General features: G+C 57.2%; 1 protein-coding gene across 3 annotated transcripts; it reads left to right on the top strand.

The window, feature by feature from the left end:
- Positions 1-470: 470 nt before the first annotated feature.
- On the top strand, positions 471-16,627 carry GGT1 (gamma-glutamyltransferase 1). 3 transcript variants are annotated; one of them, XM_011356002.2, is made up of 13 exons: positions 471-541; positions 6,314-6,474; positions 7,063-7,193; positions 7,347-7,433; positions 10,170-10,362; positions 10,748-10,905; positions 11,964-12,113; positions 12,507-12,643; positions 15,023-15,210; positions 15,434-15,561; positions 15,656-15,768; positions 15,859-15,972; positions 16,317-16,627. In XM_011356002.2, the coding sequence occupies exons 2-13, from the start codon at positions 6,317-6,319 to the stop codon at positions 16,461-16,463; spliced, it is 1,704 nt and encodes a 567-aa protein (XP_011354304.1). In that variant the 5' UTR covers positions 471-541; positions 6,314-6,316; the 3' UTR covers positions 16,464-16,627. The 3 variants fall into 3 exon arrangements, with proteins under 3 accessions (XP_011354304.1, XP_023384075.1, XP_023384076.1); XM_023528307.1 differs by having other exon boundaries at positions 15,656-15,972; XM_023528308.1 differs by lacking the exons at positions 471-541; positions 6,314-6,474; positions 7,063-7,193; ... (1 more) ...; positions 10,170-10,362; positions 10,748-10,905 and having other exon boundaries at positions 11,997-12,110; positions 12,505-12,643; positions 15,656-15,972.
- Positions 16,628-16,945: the final 318 nt, after the last annotated feature.

Below are 16,945 nucleotides of genomic sequence, written 5' to 3'. Positions count from 1 at the left end.
TTCAACCCTGGTGACCATGGTCCTTGGAGTGACAGCCTATAGATACCCCACCTACAGCCCTGAGGGTCAGGGAGAAGGCATGCTTGTAGAGAGAATCTTAGGCTCCTCATGCCTGGTGAGGTCTCAGATGCTTACACTCTAAACCCATGCTGGTGCAGATATATTGTGGCTGCACCCCAGTGCTGTGTAACCCCTCCTTGGACATTGTAAGTTGTGGGGAGCTCACCTCCTCTCAGGGGACCTGCCTCTGCTTGAAACCCAGCCTTACTTAGCCCCACTGAGGCCCTCAAAGCTCAGGTCTCTCATTCAGGGTTTGGGACCCCACTGGGCTTAGAGAGGCCCACAGCTGTTCCAGGTCACACAGCTGTGGGGACAGGACCAGGAGCCAACTTTCTTCCCACCTGGAAAGGTTCCTGTGCCTTTAAAGCCTTCCTCCGCCCTAGGCCAGCACCGGGAGAGAGGGGAGGAGCTGGGTCACAGCTAGTCCCTGGGGACTCAGTTCTGTGCTGGAGTGCAGCAGGAGGACCAGCCCTGGAGCCAGGTGAGCTGGGATGGAACAGGGTCTGGCTGTACCCCGGTGCTGTGTGATCCCAAAGTGTGGCTTACCCTCTCTCAGCTGCTGGGCATCATAGGTGGGGGAAGCTTGGGTCTGGGGCCTTTGGGGAATGTTTGGAGTCCTAGGTTCTAGTCCCAGCTCTGCCATGTGGTGGCCACACTCTGGGGGTCCCCCTCTTCCTCTCTGGGCATGAGTTTATGTTCCTGAGTGATGGGAGTGGGCTGCCCTTCGGAGTGACAGGGGCAGGGCACATGTGGATGGATATAGTGGAGGGATCACATAGGTGTGCAAAGCCCCATGCTCTTTAACAAGGTCTGGGTTGGGAGCCTCTGTTTCTTGTCTGGTAAGTGAGTTTGAGACTGCCTGTCCAGGCTTTCTGGCTCACTCTGCCACAGGTGTGGGGTAGGTGGAGGAAAGCCAGGTGGAGGGAGCCACCTAACTTCTCTGAAGAAACCATGGCACCTAAGAAGTGGACTCTTGGAATTAAGACAGAAGAGTGCAGCATGGAGAAACTGAGGCCCCAAAGAACCTGGCAGCCTGGGGTGGGGGACTCACTGGGGGGTCAGGTCTGGAGTGGAGCCGGAGCCGTGAGGGGCTAAGACGCTGTGTCCTCGGGCCATGCCCCTCTGGGGCTCTGGCTTGTGGCCTAGTGGAGGTGGAGCAGGGTCAGTAGTGTAAGGGTCATTGCATAGCTCTAGGGGGCACGCGCCACTCTGTGATTATTCAAATTTCAACAGGTTTCTGGAAGATCTTGGTTATCAAGTCTTGGGAGAAAGCCTGTATCTAATTCTCAATCTTATCACCCTAGGGTAGGCAGAGAAGGAGAGAGAGATCCCGATTCTGATAAGTTTCTAGTCCAGGGGTGTGGACGGGGCTCAGGAAGCAGCTGAGAGCTGTGTTCTCATACCCAAGGGAGGTGTCTCCTCACCATGGGCTGGGGCAAGGAGGGTGGGTTCCGGGTTCACCTGTCAGTCCATATGGCTCTTGGGGCTGGCTGACCTTGACCAAGCTGCTTCTACCTAAGCCTCTGTTTCCTGTCTATGAATGGGTTTGGAGTGGTGCCTCATTTTCAACCCTGTGGCTCCGGGCTTGTGATGACAAAGCCATGGGGCTGGATTGGAGGAAGATTAACAGAGAAACTCCAGGCTGGCTGCTCCATCTTCCTCCTTAATACTCTTCTCTGCTGTGTCTTGGGAACCCGCTTTGCTCAGCCTAGATTAAGCCTCGGTGTGTGTGAGTGTGTTGGGAGGAGGTAGTACTAATGGCAGAGTCAGTATCTTGGGGTGGGGAACTCACCACCTTTTGTGTCTAGGACAGGAGACATAGGGTCTAGAGGAGACCTCCAGCCTAGACCCACTCCCCCCAGGTCCCCTCTTTGCTTGTAGGGAGTAGGAGGCTGACTGGGACAGAATGTGACACACTTGACATATCTTTCTGCACATCATGGCTCTTTTGACTTTTGATGAGCTGCCTTCGCTCCTGTCCCCCCTCTCTGAAACCTGCAGCTGCTGTTAGGTGCAGATGACTGTGCCCCATCACAGGCAGCACTCTGTGCCCAGGGTTTTCCTGTTGGGGTTACCTGTGGGGGCCGGGCCATCCTCTGCCCACTCAGACATTCTTCTTATCTTCCTGCTGCTGCCGATACTGCCATGTCTCACGCCATCCCAGGCAGAGAAAACTGCCGAGTAGGTGCAGGCTAGTGACAGACCCCTCCCAGCTGACTGCCCTGTTATGCAGCCACTCAGGCGGGGCCAGTCTCCTAATGGTCCTGGCTGGAGTCCAGCCTCCAGGGATGGGTCCTGGGCCTTGGTCCTTGGCTCCTTCCCTATCCATCTTCCCAGTCCCTCTGGTCTGTAGCTGCCGTGATGCCCAGGCAGATTGTTCTGTTACAGCATCTCCAGCCTGCTCAAGGGCAGTAGATGACAGAACAAGGTCTGCTCTGGCTGCGTGACTCAGGGCCGGCAGCAATATCTGGTCAACCTCTGTGTCTCCTGTCAGATGGCACAGCCTTACAGGATGGTTGTGAATTAGGTGTTAGAGATGGGGGCTGCAGGGGCTCCTGGGCAGCCTAGACACAGCCGGCCAAGGAGCCGGGTGGGAGCCATGACTCAAGGAGCAGCTGATGATTGTCTTTGTCTTTAGCAGATAAAGGGCGTGGGGGAATGGGGAGCAGTGTCCAGAGTCCCCTGGGCTAGACCAGAGCAGCTCCTGACTCAGGACCTCTGTGGTGGGCTGGTCAAGGACATGCAGCAACTTGGGAGCAGGTGCGGGTAGCCAGGCCTGCACTGCTGGTCTCTGTGACTTTGGACCAGCTCTGGCATTCTCTGAGCCCTGTCTTTAAAGACTGTTCAGGCAGTTCTTTGGATGTGAGATGATAATATTTTTGGATAGGTGGCGGAATCGGTCCTGACCCGAGGCCCCAGGCCATGTTCCTGAGAGGCTCCCTTCGATTCTGAGGGATGTGGGTTGTCATGAGGCCTCCCAGGTCTGGGTTCTGGTCTGGTACTGGTGGCACCCCTGCTTCACTGCCGCAGGAACCATCTCTGGGGCGCTGTATCTAGCCCTGAAGTTCAGACTCTGAACAGGGACAGGGTTCGCCAGTGGGGGATCCAGCCTGGGGCTCCCTGGAGGGGCTCAGAGTGGGCTCCACCCTTTGGAGGGGACTGAGTCTTAGAGAGGGGGAACCCCTGCCTCTGTCACCACACTTCTCCTTCCCTGTTGGGGGGTCACACTGTCGCTTGGTGACAGGCCGAGTCACTGCACCTTCTCGTTGCCCATATGTCCAACCATTCTCCCTGCTTGGTTGGACCTTCCTTGGAGGACCTCCTGCTCTCCACCCTACTCAAATGCCTTCAACTTCCCCCCGGGGATGCTGGGTGCCTCCTCTGGGACTAGGTGAGCACGTGAGTTCCCCTGTCCCTCCTGCCTCTGTTCCTCCCTGGAGGTGCCAATCCCCAGATCTCAGTCCGAGTTCAGAGGCCCCCTGAGGAGCTCTGTAGGGGCCGCAGGCGTGGCTCTGGCTCCTGAGGTCCCTTAGACCTCCCAGCATTCCCTGGGACTGGGGAGGCCGGTGGTGCTGTGGCTGAGACTTTCCCAGGCAGACAAATCTGCCTTCTCCTCCCCTGCTGTGCCCCAGCCCAGAGCTGTCTTCTGAGGAACGGGCTTTCCTGGGGCTTTCCTGGACCCCTGATGCCTCTGGGCCTCAGGTAAGTGCACCAGAGTTACGAGGAGTTGGGCTGTGGTTCGAGGCCAGGCACTGTGCCCTATCCGTTCTCTGGCCTCAGTTTCCCCTCCTGATACTGATTTGGGTGGGAGCCAGGCCTCTGGGCTTGGACACTGTTCAGTGAATCTTAGAGAAAAACATGAGGTGGGGGAGTGGGAAACGGAAGGCCAGTCCCCCAGCGGGGTGTCTTCCGCAAGGCTAGATGTATCCGCCTGTCGGGGGCTGAGCCAGGCCTCCTTTGCCGCCCTGCTTAAGGAGGAGAGGATGGGCATCAGTGCTGCCTGCATCCTCCCCACACGCCCTGGCAATCCGAGCCTCATTGGGTGCCCCCTGTCCCTTGGGGAGCCCACTTAGGCCCTTGGGTGGGTGGATGGAAAGACAAATGGATGGACAGGGGAGGCTGAAGTGTGGACCTTAGGAAGCCATGGCTAGGTCACCGCAGGGACCTGAGGGGAGAGAGAAGGGCCCTGAGGATGCCCCCAAGCCCAGAAGAAATGAGGCCAAAACCCCCTAGGTGCCCAACATGGCCGGCCCCAGTTGACGGGACTGGGAGTCTTCCTTGGTGGCTGGAGCTGTGCCTGTGCCAGAAAAGAAGGGCACTGGCCCCTGTCCGGCCCAGCCCTGCTCCACTGAATGTGATGGGAAAGTTCTGTGTCTGGAACCCACTCAGCAGGCGGGCCAGCTCTTAAGCTTCCGCAGACCTCCCAGCACAGCTGTCTCCAACAGCGGCCCTTAACTTTGACTGGCCTCCTTGCCAGGGTCCAAGGTATGCTCCGAGGGCTGTCAGGCCTGGCAGAGATGGTGGGCAGAAGGCATGGACTGCCCCCAGGGGCACCGGCAAGGGGCGGGGCCTGGTCAACACTTTGGAGAGAGCCCTCTGGCTGCTTTTCAGAAGACTGAAGAGTAGGGAGGGAGCTTTGTGGAGTCCAGCCAGAAATGGTGGGGCCTGGATTCGGTCAAGGTGAGGAGGAAGGGCTGACTCGAATCCTCCTGGGGACGTGGGGTGGTAGTTTGCTGTGTGACAGCCCCCTGAGCTGGGGAGGGGAAAGTTCTTTCATGCTGACAGTGGGGCGGGGCTCCATTCTTAGACCATCCCTGGGACGCTACCTCTTGCCCCGGCATTCCTCTGAATAAGGACAAGGTGAGCTTGGGGCTTGCCTAGACGCCCACCCTTTGGAGGGAACTGAGTCTGGGAGAAAGAGACCCCTGCTTCTGTCACCACACCTCTCTTTCCCTGTTGGGGTCACACCTATCTCCTGCTTCCACTGCCAGGAGTCCCCAAGCCAGGACTTAAGCCAGCCCTTCCTCTCTGGACAGCCTGGAAGGCAGTTACCAGGAAAATAAGTGAGCAAGAGGCTCACCAGCTTCCCGCTGCCACAGGCAGGCCCCCAGAGTGCACCCAGAATAGCCCAGTGTAACCAACATTTACCTAGCATTTCATATTTTCCAACCCACTTCATCTTCCACTTAAACATCCCCAAGTGGGGTGCCTATGGCATTCCCAAAGGACAGATGGTCAGTGACTTGTCCAAGGCCCCACAGCGGGTGAGGGGCGAGTCCAGGCTCCTATGGGGCAGGCTGGCTCTGGGGCCCACTGTCCCTGTCCCCTCAGCTCAGCTTCACTACCTCCACGTGCTCCCCACCAAGCCCTGGCCTTGTGCAGGAATGCCCTTGCCGCTCCCTGCCCTGCTCTGTGCAAACCCTCTCTCGGCTCTGCCTGGGAGAATTCGTGACAACATGTGAGCAGGTGACGGGCTCCTCTTTGACTCTAGAGCTCGTCTGGAAGCAGAGAAACCTCACAGAGCTCCTTGGGAAGGGCTGGGCCTGCTTCAGGTACGCCCTCTCCAAGGGCATGAGGAGGCTGCGGTCGGGGTGTCACTCTGGAGCAGATTCTGAGGTCACAGGCTTCTGCAGTGAATGAGAGAGATCCCAGTTATTTTGCCAGCTATTTTAGCCAAACTCTCCCCGCTTCTGTGGCCACCTCCCCAGGCAAGGATCAAGGCTCCCATCCCCTGAGGAAAGTAGGCCCTTACCCTGTAGCATCTGATCTGATGATTTCAGGAGGAGACCGTGGGTGCCCCCTTTGAGGGCATGACAGAAGCTGAACCCCACACTGTGGCAGGCCACTCTGGGGGACCCATGGACATTGCTGGGCTCTGGGTTGAGGTAGGCGACACAGAAGGAACAGGCCAGACTTGTCCCTCCTAGAGTAACCTATTGGCAGTGGAGACCTCGGTCACTGGGAGGAGGCAGACGAAGCCCTGCAGAAGCAGAGGCATGTGAAATATGGGGGCTCCCAGGCGGGGTCACTGTTGGAGATGGGGTCCCTAGGAAAATCAGGGAGGATTTCGGAAGGCAGAGATGGAGTCAGGAGCTTCTTCTGGCAGAGAAAGTGACCTGACCCCCATGTGTTTAGGGCGACAGGAAGGAGACACAGCAGATTTCTGCGGCTTGACTTTGGGCTGTGTGCGCCCTGTGATGGGCTGGTACAGTGCCCTGACCCTGCTCCCCCCACCCCCACCCCGTGCCCACAGATCATGAAGAGGCGGTTCGTGTTGCTGGGCCTGGTGGCTGTGGTCCTGGTGCTCATCATTGGCCTCTGCCTCGGGCTGTCCTTCACCTCCAGGCTGCCCAATCACGTGTACTCTAGGGCAGCTGTGGCCGCGGATGCCAAGCAGTGCTCGGAGATCGGGAGGTGAGTGGGGCAGGGTGTGGGGACACAAGCCCTGGAGGACAACTGCTGTAAGCGGACCTGGCCGAGACCCTCGCCCCTCTGAGATTCAGTTTCTCCACCTATAAACAGGTTGCCTAGAGAAGGGGCATCCTTTTCGTGGACCTTCTCAGCAGCCTCTAGTCAGGAAAGAAGGGGACACTGACCCCAAAAGCAGGGTGCAGGTCTCCCAGCGTCCAGCTGGGCTCTTTTCTCAGTTCTAAAGGTGTCTGTCTCTTTGTGTAAACTCTGCTCTTTGATACTATTTTCGACTCTTATCTCACATTATACACAAAGATCAATTCTCACTTAAAGATTGAAACAGGGAAAAATGTTATTAATAAAAAGCAACGATTTTTTTTTTTCAGTTATACAAGGTATATACATCTGTTGACTTGAAAAAGAAAAAATATATATAAGCCCATCCGTTTTCGAGTGACATGCGAAAAACAAAAACTCCTATAAATTTCGCTTCTGTCAGGGCAGCCAGGTGGGGCGCGGTGGGCAGCCGGGTAGGGCGCGGTGGAGTGGGGGCGTCCGCAGGTTCTCATTGGCTCTACGTGGTGTGGGCAGGGATGCGCTGCAGGACGGCGGCTCGGCTGTGGACGCCGCCATCGCGGCCCTGCTCTGCGTGGGGCTCATGAACGCCCACAGCATGGGCATCGGGGGCGGCGTGTTCCTCACCATCTACAATAGCACCACACGTGAGTGCCCACGGGGATGGGGGGTAAATGACAGGGTGCTGCCTCAGGCGGGACTTGGGCTGGGGCAAGCATAGCTGGGTAGCCCCTGGGCTCACACAACACAGGGTGAGAGGTTGGTGTTGGTCCGGACTGCCCAACTGCTTCTCCTTCCAGGAAAAGTGGAGATCATCAACGCCCGAGAGGTAGCCCCTGCGTCGGCCTCCACCAACATGTTCAACAGCTCAGAGCAGTCGCAGGAAGGTGAGGGGCAGTCTCAGAGTGTGGGACGGGAAGTCTCAGCGTAGCCCTATCTGAGGTCAGGGATGGCTCTGGCCCACCCCTCCTCTCCCTTCCCAGCCCCATAACAGCTCCATAATGAATGGTCAAGACCATCATCACCGAGGGTAAAGGGACAGAGCTTCTGTTATTTTTGCTCAGGCCCCTCTGTGCTAGTACACGGAGAGAATAATTATTATTAGAACAGCTTGCCAAACCAGGGGACAGTACAGCCAGCACTCTGCTCAGCCATTTTCACTGACAAGACCCTTGACTTTTCCCTGTACATTTAGTAGGGGGAGTGCGGTGTTGGTTCCCATTTTATAGGCAGAGATGCTGAGATCCAGAGAGGTCATGCGAAGTGGCCGAGGTCACGCAGCTCTGTGGCGGCGAAGCATGCTGTCTAAACCCTGCCCTGTTAACAGACATCCAAATTATTCATTCATTCATTCATTTGTTCATTTGTGGAGATGAGTATGGCGTGGAATCTCTCTTTTCTAATCTGATCATAAGCCAAGAGGAGGCTCTCCAACTCTGCATGCAGCTGAGGAGAAGGCAGTGGCCACCAGGGGGCGCTGCTCCTGACACCGCCCCGCCCCGCCCCCCACGACACACCCCGCAAACAGATCGCAGGAAAAAAGGTTGAAGAGAAGGAGGTGCAGGGCACCCAGGGCCACAGCAGGTCTGATCCCCTCCTCTGCCTCGGAAGTTGGGGCCCTTTGAGTAGCCCCTTTGACATCTTCAACATTCACAATCTTTGAATTTTTACCCAGTGGGAAACTTAAAATGTATAGAAATGAAATCAGAGTGTGAGATTGCTGGAATCTCATAGCCCTAGCACCTTCTGGATGCTTGGAATTCATTTATTAACTAGGACTTATTGGGTACCTCCTAGAGTGTCAGGGGCTTTCTCCCCAAGCCAGGGTCCGAAACAAAGGCAATAGACATTCCAGGTGAGGAGAGGCTGAGCAGACTGCAGGTGTGCCACGTGCTGCCGGGAAAACAGAGGCAGGAAGAGCCAGAGGATGCTCAGCTTCCCCAAGGGTGACCTGGTCAGGGAGGGGGCATCTCAGCAAAGATCCAGAGGCTGGGGTGGAGTATCTGGAGGGAGGAGGAGGACATGGGGTCAGATGGAACGGCTCGGGTCATGTTGGACCTCCTGGATCAGTGTGAAGACTGTGACTCTTATTGAGGGTGGTAGAGGTGTTCCCTGGAGTGTTTAAGTGTGATGCGGTAGGGGTGGCTCTGGCCAAAGTCTGACAGAACAGAGAGCAAGCTGCCTGCCTGGCCGGTGATGGATCAGGAGGTCTTGGCAATAATCAGGGAGATGAGGGTGGTGGTTGGTAGCTGGTGCCAAACACACATGGAAGGAGGAGCTTATGGATTTGCTGACGTGTTGGGTGTGTTGGGTTGGGTGTGACATGTTCATGACCCCAGTCTGCACCTGGCCCTGACAGGCTGTGTGGCAGAGAGAGGGATGGGTGACAGTCAGGATTTGGGTTTTGGGTGTGTTAAGTTTGAGATGCTTTCTCTGAATGGATACGTATATCTTCGGATCTGGCCATCAGGGAGCAGGCCAGGCCGGAGAGTAGATTTGGGGGTTGTCAGAATGTAAATGGAACCCGAAGCCCTGATCTGGGGGAGTTCAGCAAGAGAGGGAGTGTAGACAGAGGAGAGAGCGGGGAGATGTGAGGAGAGCCAGGCGGGTGTGACACAGAAGTAATTCAAGAGGGAGGACAGAGTAAGGGGCCAGGTAAGACGAGGCTGGGTGGGGCTCTGATCTGGCAGCATGGAGTCACTGGTGACCTCAGGGAGCAGGGTGGTGTGAGAGTCTGGTTGGCCTGAGGTCATGGCAGCATTTATTTCAGGTGGGAGAAACTGTGTGCTGAGTGTCATACCTGAGATATGCAGATGTCTTAACAGCCTGGCCCTTGAAACCTCCTGCCCAATTTCAGGGTGGGAGAGGCAGCTCTAGAGCTATGGCTTCCAATCCTGGGAGTAGCCGAAATGACCCCGTCATCTCAGGGGTGAAAGCAGGAAGGTGCCTGGGCGTGCGGGCCAAATCTCTCTGTCAGTGTCCGTCTAAGGACACTGTGGGCAGTGGAGCCGGGGTGGGGGATCAGTAGAAGCATGGGCTCCTCAAAGCTCAGAACTGGAAGATAGAACTCTTCATGTTCGGATGGGGAAACTGAGGCCCGGAGAGGGAACCAAGTAGGGATTTGGGCGCAGGTCCCAGTTGGGACAACAGAAGAGAGACCCTTGCCTTGGGACTGGCCTGGGCTTACATTGGGAACTCTGGCAGGTTCTGGCACGGGGGACCCTTGAGTCTCCTAGAATGAGAAGTCTTTTGGCCTGGGAGGCTCCAAATGAGAGGTGGTATGGATCTGGCTTCCCTACAGCCTCATTTTGCACCTGTGAGCCTGGCGCAGGATTTCAGATACGGTGGCACCTGTGGAGACAGAGATCTACACCTGGGACAGCAAAACCTAGCATGTGTGGAAAAAACAAACAAACCTAGCATGTGCGATACTCTCTTACCCTGCTGCTACACATCCCTAGCCGATCTGCACTCTTCGCTGCTGAGTCCAGATCTGACCTCAACAATCCATTTGCTTCCTGAGCATCACTGGTCCTGTCTGCGGATTGCACCTGGGATGCTGCCTGAGAGAGGCCCTGATGTCTCCGTCTGGAGCCACTGACTGTGTCTCTCTCCCTCCACAGGGGGGCTGTCGGTGGCCGTTCCTGGTGAGATCCGTGGCTATGAGCTGGCACATCAGCGGCACGGGCGGCTGCCGTGGGCGCGCCTTTTCCAGCCCAGCATCCAGCTAGCCCGCCAGGGTTTCCCTGTGGGAAAGGGCTTGGCGGCAGCCCTGAAGAGAAGCCAGGCTGTCGTTGAGCGGCATCCTTCCCTGTGGTATGTCTGTGGGCACTGGCCTGCTCTGGGGCACAGTCAGGGCGGGCACGTCCCCAGTCGCTGCGGGCCCCGACTGGCTGATGGAGCACTTTCAGGAACCTGTGCCTAGACGGCTGGTATCCAGAAGTCAAAATCCCTCCCCACCAAGTGTGGGGACACATTCTGAGCCTGGTGCCTGGGGTTCTGGCCTGTGTGCCCTGAGCCACAAGGGACTCTAGGAGGCCTTGGCTGGACACTGGAGGATGAACTCCGAGTGACAGGGCCACCTACCTGTGGACAGGCTCTGACTGTCCTTTGTTCTTGTCTCTCTGTGTTGGGTGGATGTGGGGGTTGTCTGGCCAAGTCCATGACACCTGCCTGTCTCACGGGTGCCTCTCTGCCCCAGTGAGGTGTTCTGCCGGGATGGGAAGGTGCTGCGGGAGGGGGACAGAGTGACCATGCCACGGCTGGCTGACACGTACGAGACTCTGGCCTCCGAGGGTGCCCGGGCTTTCTATAACGGGAGCCTCACAGCTCAGATCGTCAAGGATATCCAGGCGACTGGTGAGTGTGCAAACTCAGGGACCTGGGGCGAAGAACTCTACAAGGGGAATTCTGAGCTGGGGTCCAGAGTTCTGGGGTCCTCGGATCCTGCCTGGGCTAGGCACTGGGCCCTCAGGGAGCACCTGGCCAGAGAGAGTCACAAATGTGTTTGCAGTCAGTGACAGGCCATGGATCTACAGTTTCTGGTTAAGTTAAAGCTGAGAAAAAGGGTGCAGTTCAAGAGAGAAAACCCCCCAGGGGTAAACATAGGTGTGGGCAGGAGCCAAGGTTGAGGAAGCACTGAAGTAAAGACCTGGGAGGACTTCCTGGAGGAGACAGTGCCTGAGTTGCAGATGAAGTTGCACTTTATATACGGGCAGAGAGAGGAAGGGTATTCCTGACAGAGGGAACTGACTAAAGCATGCAGAGGGGGATTTTAATTCTCTGGAGGGCCACAGGGGACATGGATGGGCTTGGTGAAAGAGACATTGGAGGGGCTGCTTGCAGGGTCCTATGGTTAGAACCTTGTGGAGCAGGTTCTGACGGAGCCTGATGCTGCCTCTCCCTCCCTGAGCTGTGGCCTTCTTCATGTTTTTTTGTCGGGATGTCACCAGAGGAGGGTGACTGGCATGTTGACATTTATGATGCCAGAAATTAGCTTGTAAATACTCGTCTGTCTGGGGCCTTGGAGAATTAAGAACCTCCATCCAGCCACTCATTAGTCACAGGAGGACTGGGCTGAGCAGGGGTGAAATGGGAGCAGATATTTTCTATTTAGAGAAGACCCTCTGGCTGCCAAGAGGAGAGCTGGCCACCTGGGAGGCTAGTGGGCAAGCAGATCGGGGGCAGCCGGCCTGGGCTTGGCTGTGGGGAGGTGGCACTGTCGGGGAGAACAGAGGGTGTGGGGAATGGGCCAGTGTGGAGGTGGAGGGGACGTGCCCTCCAGGGTGGGCAGGGTCACCCTTTAATGGTGTGGCCTCATCATCCCCAAATGGCAGGCCTGCCCCCCAATAGTACAGCCCCATCCCCATGTCTCATCCTGCCCCCCTACCCCTCACTGAGGTCCTGACTCATTTCAGGGGGCATTGTGACAGCCAGGGACCTGAACAACTACCGTGCTGAGCTGATCGAACACCCGCTGAACATCAGCTTTGGGGACGCCCGGCTCTATGCGCCCAGTGCCCCCCTCAGTGGGCCTGTGCTGGCCCTCATCCTCAACATCCTCAAAGGTGAGCCACGTACCATGGCCCTGCAGGGGGCAGTGCTGAGTGGTCAGGCTCTGACGGGTGACTGACTGGAGCAGAGGGAGTGTTTGGGGAAGCGAGGTGGGGATCAGTGTCCTAGGGGTGGGGCTCAGGGGCAACAAAGTCTGGCTTGCCCCAGGCACCAAATGCCAGAAGTTCATCTGTGCGCTCTGGCTGGATGAAGAAGCCCCGGGCCCTGGGGGTCCCTTTCCCTCTGAAATAGCGACAGCTGCTGGTTATTAAATGTTCCCCTTCTTAAGGTGGGCCATTTGGTTCAGGGAGGTGTGAGTCAACCCTGGGCACCCAGCTGTCTCGGCTGAGCTGGCATGTCCTGCGGGCCCTGGGGTTGCCGACGGATACCTAGTTCTGCCCTGCCAGGGTACAACTTCTCCAGAGCAAGCGTGGAGACACCTGAGCAGAAGGGCCTGACTTACCACCGTATCGTGGAGGCATTCCGGTTTGCCTACGCCAAGAGGACCCTGCTTGGGGACCCCAAGTTTGTCGATATGACTGAGGTAAGGAACCGGGGCTGGCTCAAGATGGGCAAGGGGCCTGCCGTGGAGGTGTCAGGAGGGTTCCCCGAGACCCTCTATGGATTAATAAAGCCTCCTGCTTGCTTTATGTATCCATTCCCACCGACTTTGGTGGCGGGCCTGCTATGTGCTGGGATGGACTGGTGACTCCAAGTCTGGGGTTCATGGAGCTCACAGTGTAACAGACTCGACAATGAGTAATTAGTCCCCCACTTCCCCTCACCACACTCCTACCTCAGGGCCTTTGCATGTGCTGTGCTCTCAGCCTAGAAAGTTCTGGTCAGTGCCGGGGTGAGGAATGCATGGGGGCATCGCAGCCCTCAGGGTTAATGAGAAGGATGGGTGAAGGGGAGGGGACCAGCATTCTAGGTGGCTAGAGGTCTTGGCCACCAGCTTCCTGGTCACACCCGGGAGCTGCCCAGGTGCTGCACTGCCCGACCCACTCACCAACGGCTGCCCTTGCTCCAGGCTGGGCCTCCACTGTGACCCCCGTCACGTCCCTCTTTACCTACTTGTATCCTCGCATTCTAGAATAGACCTGCAGACCCCTCACCCTGGCCTGGCCTTCCTGGGCGGGGCTTCCCCTCTGGTCTCTCAGGTCTTTTCTCTTTTCCAGTGACCATTTTGCACCCCCATTACCCACCGCAGCCAATGAACTGGCATCCTGTATTCCTGAGGTGACAGAAGCCACTGCATTGGGCCCCCCTTCTGGCTAAGGCTCATCCTTCCTACAACACTGCCCTCCCTTCTGGCTAAGGCTCATCCTTCCTACAACACTGCTCTGCCTGTTGTATTACCGTTCCTCCTTTCTGGTGGATCGTTCCTGAGAGAAGCGAGCTGTTGTTCCCAAACCCTCCCTCTGCTGCCCTCAGCGACATCCGTCTCCTCTGTCCTCTCTGGAGCCCTCTCCCATTGGCTTCTGCCATCAATATTTGTGTTTTTCTCTGAGTCAGTGGACAGAAAGTTACAGATATCACACTTCCCGGTTGTATTTCTTGAGTGAAAACTTCCACACACTGACATCGAGGCACATGACCTATTAGAGCCCGTGTTGAGATTTCCCTGAGGATCCCGTGAGTTTAGGCCCAGGGCCCCTGGGGCTCACGCTGGCAGTTGATGCTCTGTCTCTCTAGTCTCCTTCCCTACAACGGCCGGATGTTGTCTTGCTGATTGTTAAAGCCCAGGGCAGTTGTTTTGCAGAATCTTCCACATCCTGGATTTGACTTTGTTTCCTCTGGAGTCAATTCAGGCTGAATGTTTTCCCCTTGGATTGGTCAGTTAGTCCGAAGGATGTTACTGGAAGCTTCTGGAGGCATTTCCTCTGCTAGGCGCCCAGGGGCCATCCTCGCCCGCCCCTCCTTCCTTTCCTCCTCTCTTCTCTGTGCCTGTCCATCCTCTCTGTCTGCCCACCCAGGCTCATGGCCTAAAACAGCCATCTCCCCATTCATTCCTCAACCCGATCTTGCCCATGAAACTCGACACCCAGGTTCACCACCCACCTGAGACAGTGTCCAGTGAGCATCTGTCTAAAATCAAGCTCCTACTGTCTCTGAAACTGTCTCTTCCACAGTACTCACCTCCCCAGGTAAGGGCCACTCTGGACTGCAGACTTCCGGGCCGTTCGCAGTTCTTTCTCTCACCTGGGTGAGCCACCTCCTCTCTCCAGCTCATGTCATAGCCTCCCCATTGGATTTTCCCCTTTTCCTCAACATGGCCTCCAGAGGGATCCTCTGCAAACACCCATGGCGTGCTCTCGCCTCTGCCACAAATCCAGGTGGCTCAGAGCAAAAGCTGAAGTCTTAATGGGGTTTATGGGATCGGCCCCTGCCGACATCTTCAACCTCCTGTCTCCCTAACTCAACTCACTGTCTGCCTGTTGCTCACAAGTGTCCTTCAGGGCCTTGTAGTTGCCATCCAGGCCTCATTCAGGGCTCTTTTCAGATGTCATTTCCTCTTAGAAGCCCTCCTTGACCACTCTGCCCCTACCCTGTCCCTCTCCACCACCCTTACTTGTTCTTTCCTGCACGTCCCCGCTTGCCTTTGTCTTCCCTGCCATGATCGTGGGGACCTGCACGTCTGTTCCTGCATTGCTGATCCCCCAATGCCAGGCATGCAGCACAAGCTCCATGACTGAATGAATGCTGAGAGTGTGGGGGTTTGGAGAATGGACAGACAGACATTCAGAGTTGCTGGACTGCAACAGAGACAGAAGCTGGAGAGAGGGAGTCAGACAGGCCACCTGACGTTTAGGGTGCAGGAGGCTTGTGGTCAGACCCATGGTCGGGGCTTCTTGAGAGCTGCTTGCACAAGCCCGTGCCCCCTACCCCTCACCTCCTCAGGCCAGCTCTGGGGTCTCGGCAGGTGGTTCGAAACATGAGCTCCGAGTTCTTTGCTGCCCAACTCCGGGCCCGGATCTCCGACGACACCACTCATCCGGTTTCCTACTATGAGCCTGAGTTCTACACACGGGACGACGGGGGCACCGCCCACTTGTCTGTGGTTGCAGAGGATGGCAGCGCTGTGTCGGCCACCAGTACCATCAACCTCTAGTAGGGGCTGGTGGGTGGCCTGGGTGGGCCAGGGCTGCCCCCATGTCCCAGAAGCGGGACTCCATCAGTCCCTCTCATAATGGGAAATCGAGGCTCCACCTTAGTAGAGCATTTACACTGGACCTCACAGGGTATAAGCTGGAGATTTGGTGGTTGGGTGGGGACCTGGTGGGGCCAGGCAAGGTTGGGCAGGGCACAGCTGTCTGACCCAGCTGGTCTGTAGCTTTGGTTCCAAGGTGCTATCACCGGTCAGCGGGATCCTGTTCAACGATGAGATGGATGACTTCAGTTCCCCTAACATCATCAACGAGTTTGGGGTGCCCCCCTCACCGGCCAACTTTATCATTCCAGGTGTGGGGTGGAGGGCTTGCGTGGGGAGGGAGCTGGTGTCCCAAGCACAGGCAGCTGACCAGCATCTCTGTCCCCTATTGCCCACCGACCTCAGGGAAGCAGCCAGTCTCATCCATGTGCCCGGCTATCATTGTGGACAGCGACGGCCAGGTCCGCATGGTGGTGGGTGCCTCTGGGGGCACACAGATCACCACAGCCACTGCGTTGGTATGTGCCACCCACCTGTCTCCCCAGCCCCTGCCTCTGGGCCATGCTGACCCCATCTACCCCACTTCTCCCCCCACCCCCCCGCCGCAGGCCATCATCCACAGCCTGTGGTTCGGCTACGATGTGAAGAAGGCAGTAGAAGAGCCTCGGCTACACGACCAGCTTCTGCCCAACGTCACAGTGGTGGAGGGAGACATTGACCAGGTATGCGGGAGGTGGGGAAACTGAGTCACGGGGGGGACCCACTGGGCATCCTGGGATTGAGGTCTGGATCTCCTGAGTCATGGAGTAGATGATGGCTGGTGGCCTCTGCCTGGAGCAGGCGATCCTCACACCCACTTCCTGGGCCATCTTGAGCCCCTTTGCAGTGAGGGCCAGGCCACCTGCTTCAATGAGACCCAACAGGCCCAGCTGCCCCCAACTTACACTTCCTGGCCACTCGGCTAGAAATGGCATCATCTGGGTCTCTGAAGCCTGTGACCACACAGGTGTGGTTCAGAGGGCGTCTTGGGTCCCCCTGAGGCCTCCCTCTCCCCTTCCACCCTCAGGCGGTGACTACGGCCCTGGAGACCCGGCACCACCAAACCCAGGTTACATCCACCTTCATCGCTGTAGTGCAGGCCATTGTCCGCACGGCCAGTGGCTGGGCGGCCGCCTCGGACTCCAGGAAAGGCGGGGAGCCTGCTGGTTACTGAGTGTTCAGGGCGGATGAGGCTGACGGGCAACCCAGGGATGCGATGCCCGTCAGGACTTTGAGGATTGTGCTTCGTTCCCTTTTGAGCGTCAAAGCAGTACAATAAATGGGAGCCACAGCACCAGGCTCTGGGCAGTCTTGAGGGGCTGGCTCCCAACTCCCTGGGCCTTAGCATCCTGTGTGAAATGGAGCCACCAGGAGGAAAGATGGACAGCCTGGCGGGTGGGAGGGGCGCGTAGGGCAAGCCCATGTCAAACATTTCTTCACTCTAAGCCCCAGCAGAAGGGGCTAGGCCCTCCCTTCCCTGAGCCGGGCAGCGGTGCTTTCAGTATCAAACATCAGGGGGCGCCATAGCCCTAGCTTTCACTTGGGCGGCCGCGGTTGACCTATGCTGGGAATCCTGGTGTCTCTGCAGCCTGGCAGCTGTCCAGACTCACCCTTCCCAGGACACACAGAGGTGAAGCTGAGGTCTGAGGAGTGGGA

The sequence above is a fragment of the Pteropus vampyrus genome, unplaced genomic scaffold (assembly GCF_000151845.1).
Source record: "Pteropus vampyrus isolate Shadow unplaced genomic scaffold, Pvam_2.0 Scaffold23, whole genome shotgun sequence".
Lineage (NCBI taxonomy): Eukaryota > Metazoa > Chordata > Mammalia > Chiroptera > Pteropodidae > Pteropus > Pteropus vampyrus.
This window is presented reverse-complemented; position numbering and strand designations above follow the sequence as displayed.